The sequence below is a fragment of the Podarcis cretensis genome, assembly GCF_951804945.1.
Source record: "Podarcis cretensis genome assembly, chromosome: 2".
Taxonomy (NCBI): domain Eukaryota; kingdom Metazoa; phylum Chordata; class Lepidosauria; order Squamata; family Lacertidae; genus Podarcis; species Podarcis cretensis.
In genome coordinates, this window is record NC_137171.1 from 18,820,072 (window position 1) to 18,836,826 (window position 16,755).

The following is a 16,755-nucleotide window of genomic DNA, read 5'->3' on the forward strand; positions in this document are numbered from 1 at the left end:
TTATGTCCTTGGGAAATTGCCTAAAATTCTTATGTATGGGATTTGTTGTTTGTAAAACAGGGATAGAGGGGTATGTCTAAGAAATCATATTCTTAATATTGGTGTGTTGAGCTGCAGCTTATGGGACGCGGGTGGCACTGTGCTCTAAAACCACAGAGTCTAGGGCTTGCCGACTGGAAGATCGGCGGTTCGAATCCCCGCGACAGGGTGAGCTCCCATTGCTTGGTCCCTGCTCCTGCCAACCTAGCAGTTCCAAAGCACGTCAAAGTGCAAGTAGATAAATAGGTACCACTCCGGCGGGAAGGTAAATGGTGTTTCCGTGCGGTGCTGTGGTTCGCCAGAAGCGGCTTACTCATGCTGGCCACATGACCCGGAAGTTGTTTGCTTCCCTCGACCAATAAAGCGAGATGAGCGCTGCAACTCCAGAGTCGTCCACGACTGGACCTAACAGTCAGTGGTCCCTTTACCCTTTAAGTGCAACTTAAAGCTCCCGAACGCCCTGGAACTCAGACATTTTGGCTCCCGAACACCCCAAACCCGGAAGCGATTGTTCTGGTTTACATACGTTCTTTTGGAACCCGAACGTCCAACAAGGCTTCCATGGCTTCTGATTGGCTGTAGGAGCTTCCTGCAGCCAATCAGAAGCCACAGTTTGGTTTTTGAACGTTTTGGAAGTCAAACGGACTTCCGGAACGGATTCTGTTTGACTTCCAAGGTACGACTGTACTGTAGTTTGCTCGGAAGCCCTTAACCATAGTTTCTCAGTTCAGGCATAAATTAGAAACTGTAGCCAACTATGGCTTCCTGACCTGCTTTCCCCAGTTGCACAAAGGGAGGAACAAAGTAGCTGTGTGCAGGGGAACAAGGCTAATCCATATCTCAGCTTATTAAGTCCAGATAACATCCTAGTGCAACCAGTGTGTGCATATTCACCGTGTTCATTTACTGGCTTGCCTCAAGAAACATAAACCTTTGAATACATTGGAACAGTTAGAACCTGGGGAAAACTAAGAGCAGGGAAGTGCTGTCAAGCCCCTTGCTTGCTCAGAGGAATTCATGGCCGTCGTTCTAGTTTCTTCTAAGATAGCAGCGAGAGTTGCCCTCGGCTCTTCCCAGAATGTTTGGTCACAGCTTTCTCCCGTTTCCCATGGTGCAGAAGAGTAGTTCTGGAAAGGGGTAAACAGATTAGGCCGGCCAGTCGTCTCTCAGCTGCATGTGATTCTAGATGCAAGCCCTGCTTCTTTCAGGACCGGATTAAAGGATTTGCCTTTGCAATTTGTTAAAATAAAGTTGTACGTGGCCTGGATAAGCCCAGGAATGAACTGAAGTTGAAGCTGGTTTTTGTGTTCTTTTGCAGAGATGATGACGGAGATGGGAAATTATAAAGCCAAGATGTAGCCTACGGGGTGTAGGAAGAATGGGAGGGGAAAGAGGGTTTTGGCATATCTCTGGAGCCAGGCTGCTGAGATATACTGCAGTCTGGTACCCACTTACCTGGAAGCAAGCTCCACTGAACTCAGTGGAACTTACTTCTGAGTAGCTTTGTATAGGGTTGCATTGTAAGGATGGTTTCACAGCATGCAAAGGTTGCTTTTGGGTAGCTTAAAGTGCTTGCATTTTATTCCAGTCTTCCTCTCTGGGCAACAGGGAGTTGAGGGATATTTTTTTTAAAAAAAGTAATATTATAAATTATGTTCTTGCTTCTCAATTTGATCCTTTTACATGGTTTTGTATGCTTTATGTGACTTGCTGTTATTTTTACGGATTACAGTTTAGTAATTCTTCGTTGCAATTGATAAGTACAAACTGTTTAATTATTATTTGCTGTTATTTAATATTTAATACATTCGAACAGATTATTAGAGATTATTTATTTGATATAAGTTGTCTATTCTAACAACAGAAACCCGTACTACTTGGGATGTTCAGATCTGGTCTGCATACCTTTAAAGAAATCCTACCAGAAATCCTGGAAACTGTAGTTTTACCCCCACAGCACCTTTAACAATAGGCTGAGAATTCTTTGTGTGATAACAACAACAACTACTACTACTACTTATTATTTATACCCCGCTCTGGACAGCTCCCAACAGAATATTGAAAATTCGATAAAACATCAAACGTCAAAAACTTCCCTAAGCAGGGCTGCCTTCAAACGTCTTCTAAAAGTCAGATAGTTGCTTACTTCCTTGACATCTGATGAGAGGGTGCCACCACCGAGAAGGCCCTCTGCTGCCTGGTTCCCTGTAACCTCACTTCTCACAGTGAGGGAACCTCCAGAAGGTCCTCGGAGCTGGACCTCAGTGTCCGGGCTGAACGATGGGGGTGGAGATGCTCCTTCAGGTATACAGGGCCGAGGCTGTTTAGGGCTTTAAAGGTCAGCACCGACACTTTGAATTGTGTTCCGAAATGTACTGGGAGCCAGCGTAGGTCTTTCGGGGCTGGTGTTACATGGTACCGGCGGCTGCTCCCAGTCCCCAGTATGACATGTATGCAGCGAAGGCCGATTAGAATATATGTAGCCCTGCCAGTAGAAGTGCGCTGTGCCGACCCTGCTCTGGTGCCTTGTAGCAGAAGCTCCATTAATCTGCTGAAGTCTAACGCTGCCTTTCTCCCTCTCTGTGATTAATGAGCAGGATGACAAATACTGGGCAAGACGCAGAAAGAACAACATGGCTGCCAAGCGGTCCAGAGATGCTCGGAGGCTGAAGGAGAACCAGATTGCCATTCGCGCCTCATTCCTGGAGAAGGAGAACTCCGCTCTGCGCCAGGAAGTGGCCGATCTACGGAAAGAGCTGGGCAAATACAAGAATGTCCTCGCCAAGTATGAAGCCCGGCATGGTCCTCTGTAAATGGCATTCCCACCCACCCCTTTCTGCCCTCCCTTTCTGCCCCTCCTTCTTCTTTCTTTTCTTTCTTTTTTCTTTTCGGTGGGTTGGCATTTGAATCGATGGACAGTGTGTTTATTCCTTGATAGTACCACACCCAAACGCCCCCAACCTTTCACCATCAGCACTTTACCAGGAAAACAGAAACAAAACAAAAAAACAGCGTACAACTTTTTTTTTCTATGTGCGTACACGCATGCGCGGGTCTGTGTATGTGTGGGCGTGTGTGCATGTTCACCTCAGCACTCCCCATTTTTATGGAAATGGAAGGGTGACTCGTTTTCACTGGGACTGCTGAAACCTGCCATAGTTAAGCTTTTCATTAAATAATTAAATATTTTCCAGTGCTGCTTTGAACTAGGTTTTATTATTATTATTATTATTACTATTGTTATTATTTTACCCTTTTGCCATTCTCTTGATTTAATTTTGAAAACGAGAACGGAAAGAATGAATCGCGCTATAAATGGAGGAGGAAGAAAACAAAGCCTACCCTCCCTGAATCTGTTGTTTAAATATGCCTAATCAGACATTTTTAACTTGCTACTGCAAATGCACAGATGATATTTTAATGCTACACTGCAGAAATATTTAATTTATAGATTTTTCTCCTTTTGTTTTGTTGTGTTCTTAAGCTTTGGGGATTAAAAAAAAGAAGATATCTTCAGGTTCGCACTGCTGCTGATAGTTTTCTCGGTAGATCTCGTAAGAAACAGCTGATAGTTTCCTTTCATGGCTCTAAAACCCAAAAACTGCAAATAAATCACAGGGAGTGTTATTTTTTGTTTTGTTTTGCACAGCCTGAACCTAAGCAATAATCCTCTTGTGCACTCTGGTATGTTACTTGCAATGTTCCAGGTGGACATAGGATCACCTGCCCTACCTGATAAGATAATTTTCCACTGGGTTTTCCTTTGTAATTTGTAAAAAACTTATTGATAGGCTGCTACAAGAACCTCTCAAACATGGTTTGGTTTTTAATTGCTGGAAGCCGTCCCCACTGAGCAGTTCAAATGCTCAAACAGAAAAGTGGGGGATAAGTTTTCTAAAGCAGTCAAGCGATGGTGCAAGCAGAAGGTGCACTTAGAGGGCCAGTCTAGGCATTTTGCCACCTTGTGACAAATCAAAGTCTTGCTCCCCCTGCTGGTGCCATACGCTGAGCACAACGTTATCAAGTGCTGACGTAGGATACTGTTCTGTTAAAAATTGCCCGATAACTTCTTTTACACTTCCATACAGCTATGTCTGCCCTCTAGTGAGGGGTGTGTCTGTGCAGAAATCAAAAGGCTGTTGACTGCAGGAACGGGGAGAGGCCTTTGGCTCGCTGGATGTTGCCGGACTACAACTCCCATCATCCTTGGCCATTGGCCACACTTGCTGTGGCTCATGGGAGTTGGAGTCCGGGAGCAACTGGAGGGCTACAACTTTCCCGTTGTTGCTGCGTGGGATATTAAACCCAGCTGTCAAGCTGCTCTGCTGCCCCTATGGACCTCCTCCGAAATTGCAGGCTGTGACAGCCGAAACAGGCAGCTCTCGGATTGTGGCACCACAAGAGGTTGTGTAGTTTTACCTCTACAGTTGGGCCAGCCTGGTGCACATATACTGCTGTGCTTGCCGATGTCCACCCCTTGCCCCCAACTGAAAGTATAAGTAACTGGTCCAGACACCTATGGCAATGTCAATACCCTATTAATGGGGAGAGGATGAGGTTGTGTTTGGACTCAGCCCCACACCTGCCCCATTCCTCAAACAGCCCACTGGTGTTAATAGGGGATAGGGAGGCAGTGATTGCCCTTGCTGGATTGGGGTGCAAAAGACACGTGGCAATTCGTTGGCAAGAGAACAAAAACGAAAATTTTCAAATATTCACCACTTTTGGAGTTTGGAGGGTTTATTGTTATTATTGCTGTTACGATTGTTATTTCCTTTGCCATTTGCATTTCTTCAAGTCCTGTTTATGTGATTAAAGACTTTAAATTCAGCTCTATATTCAACTTTTCTGTAAAATACTTTCTGTGGACTTCTCCCTTGCTGTTTCTCCAGATTCTTTTGAATCGGCGAGAAGTCACTTTTTGCAAATCCTGCTTTTCCTTGAGATGTTTTGTTTCCGATTGTATCATAAAACCGATGGCTCTCAAGCTTTCTCCTGTTGTTTTCTGCTTTTTGTTCTCATTTTGCTTTCGAAACTTGTGTTATATTATAGTGGACTTTCAGCAGGAAATTTTTTTAAAAAAAGTGAATGTAGGAGATGCAGGTCTGTATTGAAAGGTGATGGTGTTGTCATACTGTGGCGAATCCAATCCATACAAATGTTTCCTGAAGACCAAAAGAACACGATTATTACAATATGTATAAAGTTTCTACAGAATCATTAGAGTGTGCTTTTTTTGTACAGTATTTTTCAAGGACAAATGCTGATTGTGTATTTTGAGAGAGAGAGAGAGCATATATCACAGCGAGGAGAAATAAAAAGAAATTATTCCACGTTTAAAGGCAGAGCAAAGATATATATCTCTTTATATATTCGTTAGCATTGTACAGAGAGAAGACGCTTCTAGATTGTTGTTCCCCTTTCCCCCTTGAGATCTTTCTTATTTTTTGCTTACCACTGAGACTTTGGAAGGGTTTTGTGCTTTACGTTGGGGCACGATCCATCGCCATGTGGGTGCAGCTGCTTGCATGCGAAGAGATCGCATTGGGTTGAATTGGGCACTGCTGTTCCTTGCGCTCCTCAGCACGTGCCACCTTGGCGCATGCTCAGAGGATGAACACTGCGCACGTGGGCGACCATGGGCCGGATTGAGACAGGGAGTCGTGCAATATATCCATTTCTTGGTTCAGGGCGCTGCAGTGTATGAAAGCCACTAAAGGGAACATACCTCACTGGGTCTTTGCGGAATTCCTCCATGCATAGCTGGCCTTGCCCACATTCGGATGGATTGTGCCCTAAACATTTTATGAAAGTTAAAAAAACAAACAAACCACGGTTCTCCAGGGTCCTTTGTATTTCTAATAAATAAATAACTGTTTTCCCATTCATGTAATGAGGATGTTTTTTTTCCAACAACAATGCAGTGAGTCCCATTTGCCAAGGAAAAAAGGCACAAAATACTCTGTGATGCTCATCACAGGGCTTAAGTTAAACAGCATCTTGCCCAAAACAGTAATAAAGCTTGCACATTCCCTGCCTTCTTTCACATTTCACATTTGCTGCTGAGGTAAGGTGTTGTCTCTACCCTGAGGAGCATCCTGTTTGTGTGACTTTTGTTCATTTATACACTTCACAAACCCAATGGTTCTTTAGAGTGAGGCAGGCTTCCCAAATAATAATAATACCACATTTTTCCGTGTATAAGACTATATTTTTTCCTAAATTTTTGAAGTTTAAAATAAGGGATCGTCTTATACACAGATCGTGCATAGTGCGTTTTCTTAATTTTGGATTTTTAAAAAAGAGGGGGGCGTCTTATACTTGAGGGCGTCTTATACATGGAAAAATACGGTAATTTTTAAAATTTGTAAACACACACCCACACCCACACACACCATCTAACTGGGTTGCCCCAGCCACTCTGGGTGGCTCCCAACAGAGGACAAAAACAGAATAAAACTTCAAACATTAAAAACTTCCCTATACAGGGCTGCCTTCAGATGTCTCCTAAAAGTCAGATAGTTGTTTGTTTCCTTTACATTTGATGGGAGGGCGTTCCACAGGGCAGGCGCCACTACCGAGAAGGCCCTCTGCCTGGTTCCCTGTAACCTCACTTCTTGCAGGGAGGGAATCACCAGAAGGCCCTTGGAGCTGGACCTTCAGGTATACTGGACCGAGGCCGTTTAGGGCTTTAAAGGTCAGCACCAACACTTTGAACTGTGCTTGGAAATGTACTGGGAGCCAATGTAGGTCTTTCAGGACCGGTGTTATATGGTCAGGGCGGCCACTCCCAGTCTCCTGCCGCTTTCTGGATTAGTTGTAAGGAAGGTCAAGCTGTGGAGTCTCCTGGATGACTTCCTGATGAACATCTCTATTGAAGAAGGAGACTGTAAGCTTCATGCACCATCCTTGGGGAACAATTCACATATTACACAGAGGCAAACCATGCTTTTTTTCCACAACAAGGAGGTTTAGCCATTCATAGCTTCTTGAGGAGCAACACCACATTTGTCACCTGTATGCCTGACATTTTCAGATGTCGGTGCTATTTTTCTAGAAAAAGAGGTGCTGGAACTCACCATGAACGCCTGTCTTATTCTATTACTATTACTACTACTACTACTACAGTGGTACCTTGGGTTAAGTACTTAATTCATTCCGGAGGTCCGTTCTTAACCTGAAACTGTTCTTAACCTGAGGCACCACATTAGCTAATGAGGCCTCCTGCTGCCGCCGCGCTGCTGGAGCATGATTTCTGTTCTCATCCTGAAGCAAAGTTCTTAACCCGAGGTACTATTTCTGGGTTAGCGGAGTCTGTAACCTGAAGCGTATGTAGCCCGAGGTACCACTGTACTACTACAATTTATATACTGCCCTTTATTAAAAGATCTCAGGGTGGTGTACAACATTAAAAACACATTACAGAACATCAGTGATAAATCATAATAAAAACATCCTTTTTGGCCCTGTCAGCCAGTGAGGCAATGGCTCCCACCTGAGAGGTGCTGCAACTGAGTTCTAGTGAGTTCCAGCTAAAAGAAAACTGTCAGAAGTTAAGCTGAAAATTGCAATGTATGCGACGGGTCTCGGGTGCTTTTAATTCCTGTTGAAATTATAAGGTAGACTGGCTGGTATTGAACTTTTACTCATAGTCATGCTCATTCATTTCAGTGGGTCTACTCTGTGTAAAACCTAGCTGACCTGAATTGCACCCTTTTGTGTGGATTCTTGGGGCCAGGGTCATCCCTATGCCTCTTATTGCCTGTGGGTTATGACTTTCCGACGCGTGAAACACTGATTCTGCTATTTCCTTGCCCACCTCATTCTGCCTCTGGTTGAGGACTAGGTCAGGCCCAGCCAGGTGAATTATCTGTATTATGGTTTGCCATTGTTACACTCAAACAGGCCAGAACAGTTATTTCCTTGTCACGATGAGGCTTGCTCTAACAAAGCAAAAACAAAAATGGGTGCACATTATTCGTACATCAGGAAGTTATGGTGCTATGGGTTTCTCGAGAATTGCTTTCTTCTCAAAGCAAACACTTGTTTATTCCAATAAAACGCACCTTATTCTGAAGGTGATTTAGTCAAAAATACACCTTATTGTGGCATAGGCAATTTTGATTTCCCATTATTATGCAGATTTCCTGGAGAGGGTTTTGCCCCTCCAAAAAATGTACCACTTGTTTGACCACGTCTGTATTTCTATGGACCATTATTCCAGTGGAGGGAATATGTTGTAGCTATTTAGAATGTAAGCTATTCTTTACTGGCCAGTAAAAAAGAAAAAGGAAAAAGTTTTTTAATAATAAATAAAAAAATCCCACCGTCTGTAAAAACGAAAGTCATAGATGCAACCCAAACAAAGATAAAAGTTCCATGGAGTCCCATTGAGTCCAGTGTGGGAGGAGAGCACATATTCAAACTCCCTCCTATTGAAATCAACGAGACTTAATAGTGCTTAACTCTGGCTGATTCATGCTCAGGTTTTTGTTTTTTAAAAAATGCCCTTAAAAAAGACAATGCCAGGCTGTGGGCACATTTCAGGGAGCAAAAAAAAAAGGGGGGAGAAGGCCTTTTAAAAATTATAATTCTCACATTTCTATGACAGAATGCACACGACTGTTTCATGTGGTGATTGCAACATGATGTTTGAATATGACTGCAGGCGCTGATCTGATGTCTGCCATGGGTGTTTTGATTCTCCAATGTGCAATTAGGTTGGGAGGAAAGGACTCGAGGTTACAGTGTCCATAAGCAATAATGTAGGGAACCTGGTGGATGTTGTCAGAGTCCAGCTCCCATCATCCCCATCTAGAACGGCCAGTAGAGACATTGGGAGTTATATATGGGAGTTGGGAGGGTCACACATCCCCTGTCCCTGGCGTAGAACCTACATACCCTGGAAAAGTGTCAGTGATTTTTTTTTTAAAAAAAAATATGATACCACAAATTCTTCACAAGTCTAATCAGACATAAATCCCACTGGGTAAGTAGGTATAGGACTGCAACCTTAGAAGAAAAAAATAACTTTGGCTTGCGGTAAACCAGGGTTTCCCAAACTTGGGTCTCCTGTTTTTGGACTACAACTCCCATCATTCCTAGCTAGCAGGACCAGTAGTCAGGGATGATAGGAATTGTAGTTGGAGACCCAAGTGATAAGCCAATAACATGGCTGCTTTACCAAACTCAGCCTAAATTTTTGGGTTGGGTGAATCAGTCCTTTTCGCATCTTTAGTTGCTAGACTTCAGCGGAACCTTTAGAGGCATTGATGAAATACATATGGCATATGCATATATATATATATATATATATCTGCAAGACATAAAGTTCTGCTGCAGACTTCGTGGTCTTGTATGCACTGCTCTTTTAAAAGCTTATTTTCAGAAGCAATGACTTTATCTTATGGTTCCAGGTAAACTTTGAATTTTCCAGGCAGAGTGGTTAGGGGTATGTTCGATTAAGTTTGGTTATACTGCACAAATTATACAAAGGTTTCTACAAACAGTTAGCGGTAGTAACTTATAACAACTGCCTATATTGTGTGGCACTGAGCATGTGGTGAAGCAATCGCTTCACCTCTTAACCCTGTACCTGTTGCTTGGTCTGCAAACACTCAAGGCGAATTTCCTGCTGCTTCCGAGAGGATTCCCACTTTGGCCGGCCGACCAGCTGGCCAGCCTCACAGCTGGCCCGCCAAAGCACACTGGTGGCCAACTTATTTGGAAGGACAAAGCGAGTGAAAACAACAAGCCAGGCGCCAGGAAAATAACAGGCACAATCTCAAGAGACGGGTGGCTGCTATTGGACTGCATCGTGGCACAGAACCCGCCAGCAAAAGCTCCCTGACCCGATCCCATGGCAGAACTGGATTTTGTTCTGATTGGTGACTCTGTAACTCTGGTCAGCAATTCGACAGGCTGGAGGGCCAATCTAAGACAGATGGCTGTGTGGGGATACGAAGAGATATCCCTTCTAAAATCTCCAGACTGGCACATCTGCTGGGAGGGAGGTTACAGGAAACCAGTAACTGGAAGCCTGACTATGGCTAAAAGGCTCTCTATACCTGACGGTTGTCAATAACCCAAGTCTGGCCTGGTACCATGAACTGTCTGCCCCTGCTGTATAGGATTTGAGATCACACATCATTCCATGAGAGTCAGGTGTATGTAGAGGAGCAAAACCTAGCCTTATCTTTTGAGCTGATGTTTCTTCTCCTGCGATACCTGCCTTTGTTTTTACTCGGGAGTGTGTGTATGTGTGTGTGAGAGAGAGAGATTGTGAGGTTGGATTAGCGCATGCATGTACTTTGAAAAACGGAATAGTGATTATTCTTTTAACTTGGAAAAGGATATAAAACAAAATACTAGATCCGGACTATGTTAAATGTCCCGTTGAAATCAGTGCAAGAAGTTGAGTCATGACAGGCCTTGTGTCCCACCGATTTCTTTGTGTCCAAAATACAGTGAACTTAGTCCGGTACCAATCTTTTTTTCACTTGCTCTCTCCCATGATCGACCACTGTATTTCTGGCCACACCACAAGACCACCTCTGTTAACAGGATTTTAACAAATAAGATCAAATTTAATGTATGTCATGAAATGGATTGCGTTCTGTATGCTTTTCAGCCCAAATCTTTCTGTCTTTTATTCTTTAATGTTTAATAAAATCATTTAATTTTTTTCTTCTCTTGAGTGTCGATTTCTTTTCATGCATCAGGGGAGGTGAGCTTGCACCCAAAGTTTGGGTGGGATTCTTAATTTTGGCACGGTCATTAGCGACAGTGTTTCTTCATAAAGAGCCTGTGTAATTTTCTGGAAAGTGATCAATTTGGAGCAAAGAGACCAATATCAAAATCCTCGCCCATGCATGAAGCCCAATGGCTGTCCTTGGAGCATCCTCTATCTCCACTTATTCCACCTTCCAGAGCAGTTTTTTATATATATAATAATTTTTATTAGTTTTCAGTTACATTCCAATAATAGCCTCATTATAACAATGCCAGATTATCATACAATTACTAATACCAATAATTCAAATACCAAATTACATAATTTAGGTGGCCCCCAAGTGCTAGAATTGATGGTTTGATGGTTTACTTTATTTTTGCGTTCCTGAATCTTTTTAATTTCAATTACACTCCAGTCAAAATAACAATCCCCTATACAACAACTGCAATATTGACAACTTCCATTCGTATCGACACATTAAATAATATATAAATCTACAAGTGATGCACTCAAACTGTATCCTTGTTCTTCCTGTGTGACAATCTTTCTTTCGGTGATGTTTCTTCCTGTCCTTGTAAAATATTATGCCTATCTTTTCCCAGTTGTTGCTGTTATCCATCATGCCTTGGGAAAAGCTAATATCCCATTGTTGTTTCAGGAATTCTCCATTGCTCCGTCCTGTGCTTCGTTGTTTTGCAACTTTAACAACAGGTGCAAAAATCACTCTGTCCCAATAAATAATCTGTCTTTGCCATTTTCCCTCCTAACCCGGGGAGGAGAGTGATCTGTCGAACTACAAATAACTCAGTAATGAAACTCATCAACTCCTTGGCAAGCTTGCAGATTCCTAAAACAGGGTGATTTCGTGTGCAATATCCCAAGATCTAGAGTGCTGATATTGTATATAAAATGTTCCAAGTTCAATCCCTGGCATCACCACGTTGGGCCAGGAAATAAACCTGTCTGAAACCCTGAAGAGCTGCTTATCATCATCATCATCAAACCTTTATTGGCATCACATACAAACATTCAGAATAAATAGGCCAGTGCGATCTCGTCACCATTTCAACAGTACAGTCATTTGCCAAAGGGAAGAAGAGGCAAGCAATCTGTTTCATCTCTGTGGGTCTCCAGCAAGGGCAGGATCCTGTAGCGTACTTCGGTGACAAAAAATCAAATAGAGGAACTTAGCTACTGTCTTGGTGAGCTTCTGGTCTCTCCCCTGTAATAAGAAGCGTACAACCTCTGTCTCCGGTTTCCATGTCGGAATACATAGATGGTCTAGAAATTGTTGGCGGAGATCATCATACATTTTACATTTAAGGGCCATGTGAGCTACAGTTTCCACCAGGTGGGCATCGCATGGGCAGATCCTATCTCTTTCTGCCAAACCCGCAGACTTACCCCAAAGGAGGTTAGAAGGATTAGAATTGAACCTAGCCAGCGAAAAAGCCCTTTCTTGTGGGTTAAACAAAAATTGTAAATAATTAAGGTTAAATTCCTGCGCCCAAGAGAGTCGAAAATAAAGAGGGGAACATGTTTTTTCCACAGTTGAGATTGGTTCCTGGCGATCTATGTCCCATAGCCTAGTTTTTAACATGGCCTTGGCGATTGGGAAAGCCACAGCACCCAGGAGATCCTCTGAAAGCCCGAGTTGCCGTATCTTTGTGCAAAACAGTTGTAGCCCTGAGGAAGGGAAGGAGTCTGGCAGAACTTTGCTAAGTAAAGTGTCTTTGTCTGCTGAAAAACAAATGTTTAGCCAGCATAAAAGAAGTCCTGGCAACTGTATCTAGCTTATGTTGGCCTCCCTCTAAACACAGGGCTGTGCAAGGTACGCTGCGTGGGACAGGGAAAATCTTAAATAGAAGGGCTGCCTGCACTCGTTCCACTGACTAGGTAAACCCTTAAAAAATTCCTTCCAGTAGCACCTTAAAGACCAACTAAGTCAGTTCTTGGTATGAGCTTTCGTGTGCATGCACACTTCTTCAGATACACTGGTAAACCCTGATACCCTAGGTAAACCCTGACATCCAGATTGAAATTCCATAGAGCAGTTGAGCTCTAACTTTAGCTGCTTATCAGTGTAGACCAGGCACGTCCAAATCCCAAGATAAAAAAATTCCTTCCAGTAGCACCTTAAAGACCAACTAAGAAACAACTCCCAAGAGATTGTGATCTCATCCCACTATTAAAAAACTGGCAGTGATTTACCCATTGGATTGACCAAAGTTGTGGAGCTTTTTTGGGGGACGACAGACCAGAGTTGCTGAGGTTTTTTCCCTTTGGGGGTGATCAATCAGGATCCCGCGATCGACCAGGGATGCCCAGTGATCAGCCATCAGATTACTATCAACTGGTTGGACATGCCTGGTGTAGACCATGTAAATGGACCATTGATCCGACTTGGTACAAGGCGATGCTCCCATGATACAAAGTATGATAAATATAAACATCTCTCAAGTAAGCCCTACTACACTAGAACAGGTAAGTACTGGCAAGGTTAGGTGCCCTCAGGATGACAGCAGCAAGTTAAATTGCCACCCCAAAAGTTCGTCATGTGGGAAGGTCACCTAGCATTGATTCTGGCACCTCACCAACTATTCAATACCTATTGGTACAACTTCTGTACACAACAGGAGATAGGAGCTGTAACTATTTAATCATAGATGAGTTGGCAGCAAAGCTGGCGAGCTGCATTTTAATTCCCTTCACCTAATAAATCTAGCCCAAACTGATCACATGAATCGCTTCAATTGCACTTGGGAACTAGATCTTGAAACCTTGGTCAGTGTGGTGTAGTGCCAGTGTGGTGTAGTGGTTAAGAGCGACAGACTCATAATCTGGGGAACCGGGTTCGCATCTCCGCTCCTCCACATGCAGCTGCTGGGTGACCTTGGGCTAGTCACACTTCTCTGAAGTCTCTCAGCCTCACTCACCTCACAGAGTGTTTGTTGTGGGGGAGGAAGGGAAAGGAGAATGTTAGCCGCTTTGAGACTCCTTCGGGTAGTGATAAAGCAGGATATCAAACCCAAACTCTTTTTGGGTACTGTGTAATGAGTTTTGAACTTTGGTAAGAATTTTGCATTTGGGGGATTTAGATATTTCCACTAGAGACTCCGTGGTACAACAAAAGTGGGTGATCAAAAGCTTGTAACAATTTAAGGCCAATTACACCCCATTCCTGACTTGTCACCACCCAGATTGTCCCAGTGACAAAACAGAGGCGCACGACCTGCAAGTTTTATCTATTTTTATTTTAAAAAAACAACCACCAAAGTGTGACCTTTCTCATGCGTTCCTACTACGCAACCAGGAGAGAGAAAGCACTCGACTTTCTGTTCCTATTTGGGTCATGTGTAAATGTTGGCCTCAGCGGGGTTTTGACACTATAATGTAGCTTGAGGCAAATTTCTGCATGGCTGAAGTAAAAGAAGTGTTAGCACTCTGGGATTCTGCATCGCTAGACATTCATAGGGGAAGCAAAGCATGAGGATTGCCAAACCCTCTCCTGCCCAGCTCCCTACTTACCCATCAACGAGTGGTTAACAGAGGTTGTTTCATAGTTTAATAAAGCGTTGTGTGACAATGTACTTTCTTTTATCTGGGCTAAATCTTCCAACATTCAGTCTGGAGAACAGGCCCCACTGAGAAATGAATCCTTTTTATTTTATTTATGATTTTCAATTTTATACATTTCAATAATTTTACAATCATTTTAACATTTCAAAACTCGACTTCCTTCCCCCCTTTTCTGCGGTTCCTTAAATTTTTAAGCATATTCCAAATTAACTTAATTTACTCGTTTATTCATCCACAGTCGTACCTTGGTTCTCAAACACTCCCGAATGATCGAAAACCAAAAGTGATTTTTTTTTTTAACAAACATTATTTTAAACATCTTTTTCAATTCATTATACAGTGGTACCATGGTTCTCGAATTTAATCCGTTCTGGGAGTCCGTTCGACTCCCGAAACTGTTCGAAAACCAGGGCGCAGGTTCCGATTGGCTGCAGGAGCTTCCTGCAGCCAATCAGAAGCCGCGGAAGCCATGTCGGACGTTCGGCTTCCGAAAAAATGTTCACAAACCAGAACACTCACTTCTGGGTTTGCGGTGTTCAGGAGTCGATTTGTTTGGGAGCCAAGCCGTTTGACAACCAAGATACTGCTGTATATCATTTCCCAGTGAGCTTTAACCTCACTACAAGAAATGAATCATTGAGGAAGTATTTATTTAGGTAAAGCTCACTCATTAGGCAAGGCAGGAGAACAGTGGTACCAGCAAAATGGCAAATGAGATAGGAGGTGGATCCAATAATTAAAACGGCTTATCTATGGAGCAACATGGAATGAGACAAGCAGGGAGATAAGAGGGAGTATACTGTATTTTCTCGAAGCTACAAACATGAGCCTGACCAAACTGCGGGAGGCAGTGGAAGACAGGAGTGCCTGGCGTGCTCTGGTCCATGGGGTCACGAAGAGTCGGACACGACTAAACGACTAAACAACAAATACTGTATTTTTCCATGTATAACACGCCCCCATGTATAAGATGACCCCTGTTTCTGGGGACTGCAACAAAAAATTGGGGGGGGGGGTTGCCCAAAGTTGTGGAGTTTTTTTGAGGAGGGGGAAAATTGCCCAGAGTTGTTCTGCTTTTGGGGGAACCAATCACTCTACTGACCAATCACTCTACTGACTGCTCGCCACTGCAAATTGCACAAATCGCCACCTCCAGCAGTCATCTGCACACTCGCCACAAAAGCCCACCTGCAAACTAGACGGAACAACAGCCGATTGCATGTACGCCATGTCGCAGCCGTAAATCGACCGCCCAATTGCCACAGCCACAGCCAATTGTCAGCAGGCATTGCCACAGCAACCAATCACATGCCCAATCACCGCTGTCAATATCCTGCTGGCTGCTGCCACCAATCGCCCGTCCCCCCTCTGCTATCCATGTATAAGACCACTCACAATTTTTGCCTATTGATTCTAAGGAAAAAATGCCGTCTTATACACAGAAAAATACGGTAATTAAGGGAAAGGAAGTGGGAGCTGTGCAGTCATGACAAACAAGAGGATCAAGGTAGGGAACAATTACCGCCCAGTCAGTCTGACATCAATACCAGGGAAGATTCTGGAGCAGATCATTAAGCAAACAGTGAGCACCTAGAAAGGAATACTGTGATCACCAATAGTCAGCATGGATTTCTGAAAAATAAGTCATTTCAGACTAACCTGATCTCGTTTTTTGACAGAATTACAAGCCTGGTAGATGAAGGGAACGCAGTGGATGTAGCCTACCTTGATTTCAGGAAGGCATTTGACAAGGTGCCCCATGATACTCTTGTAAAGAAGCTGGTAAAATGCGGACTTGACTATGCTACCACTCAGTGGATTTGTAACTGGCTGACTGACTGAACCCAAAGGGTGCTCATCAATGGTTCCTCTTCATCCTGGAGAAGAGTGACTAGTGGGGTGCCACAGGGTTCTGTCTTGGGCCCTGTATTATTCAACATCTTTATCAACGACTTGGATGATGGACTCAAGGGCATCCTGATCAAATTTGCAGATGACACCAAACTGGGAGGGGTGGCTAACACCCCAGAGGACAGGATCACACTTCAAAACGACCTTGACAGATTAGAGAACTGGGCCAAAACAAACAAGATGAATTTTAACAGGGAGAAATGTAAAGTATTGCACTTGGGCAAAAAAAAGGAGAGGCACAAATACAAGATGGGTGACACCTGGCTTGAGAGCAGTACATTTGAAAAGGATCTAGGAGTCTTGGTTGACCACAAACTTGACATGAGCCAACAGTGTGACGTGACAGCTAAAAAAGCCAATGCAATTCTGGGCTGCATCAATAGGAGTATAGCATCTAGATCAAGGGAAGTAATAGTGCCACTGTATTCTGCTCTGGTCAGACCTCACCTGGAGTACTGTGTCCAGTTCTGGGCACCACAGTTCAAGAAGGACAC

The 16,755-nt window shown here is 43.5% G+C and overlaps 1 protein-coding gene and 2 long non-coding RNA genes across 4 annotated transcripts in view; 1 reads left to right on the plus strand and 2 right to left on the minus strand.

Moving 5' to 3' along the window:
• The window catches only part of HLF (HLF transcription factor, PAR bZIP family member), a 66,364-nt gene extending 60,437 nt beyond the window's left edge, over window positions 1-5,927 (plus strand). The window contains exon 4 of one of the 2 annotated variants that reach the window (XM_079965662.1): window positions 2,634-5,927. In XM_079965662.1, coding sequence (XP_079821788.1) covers window positions 2,634-2,852 — 219 coding nt within the window. In that variant the 3' untranslated portion in view covers window positions 2,853-5,927. The remainder of the gene's footprint in view (window positions 1-2,633) is intronic. The other variant, XM_079965663.1, reaches the window with a different exon arrangement.
• On the minus strand, window positions 3,664-10,723 carry LOC307210150. The gene is made up of 2 exons (XR_013835877.1): window positions 9,570-10,723; window positions 3,664-9,538 (listed from the first exon to the last, which is right to left on the minus strand). It is a non-coding gene; the product is annotated as an uncharacterized lncRNA (long non-coding RNA).
• Window positions 10,724-11,760: 1,037 nt separating this feature from the next.
• LOC307209314 lies at window positions 11,761-14,632 on the minus strand. Its single transcript, XR_013835539.1, has 2 exons — window positions 14,595-14,632; window positions 11,761-11,993 (listed from the first exon to the last, which is right to left on the minus strand). It is a non-coding gene; the product is annotated as an uncharacterized lncRNA (long non-coding RNA).
• Between the last annotated feature and the right edge of the window lie 2,123 nt (window positions 14,633-16,755).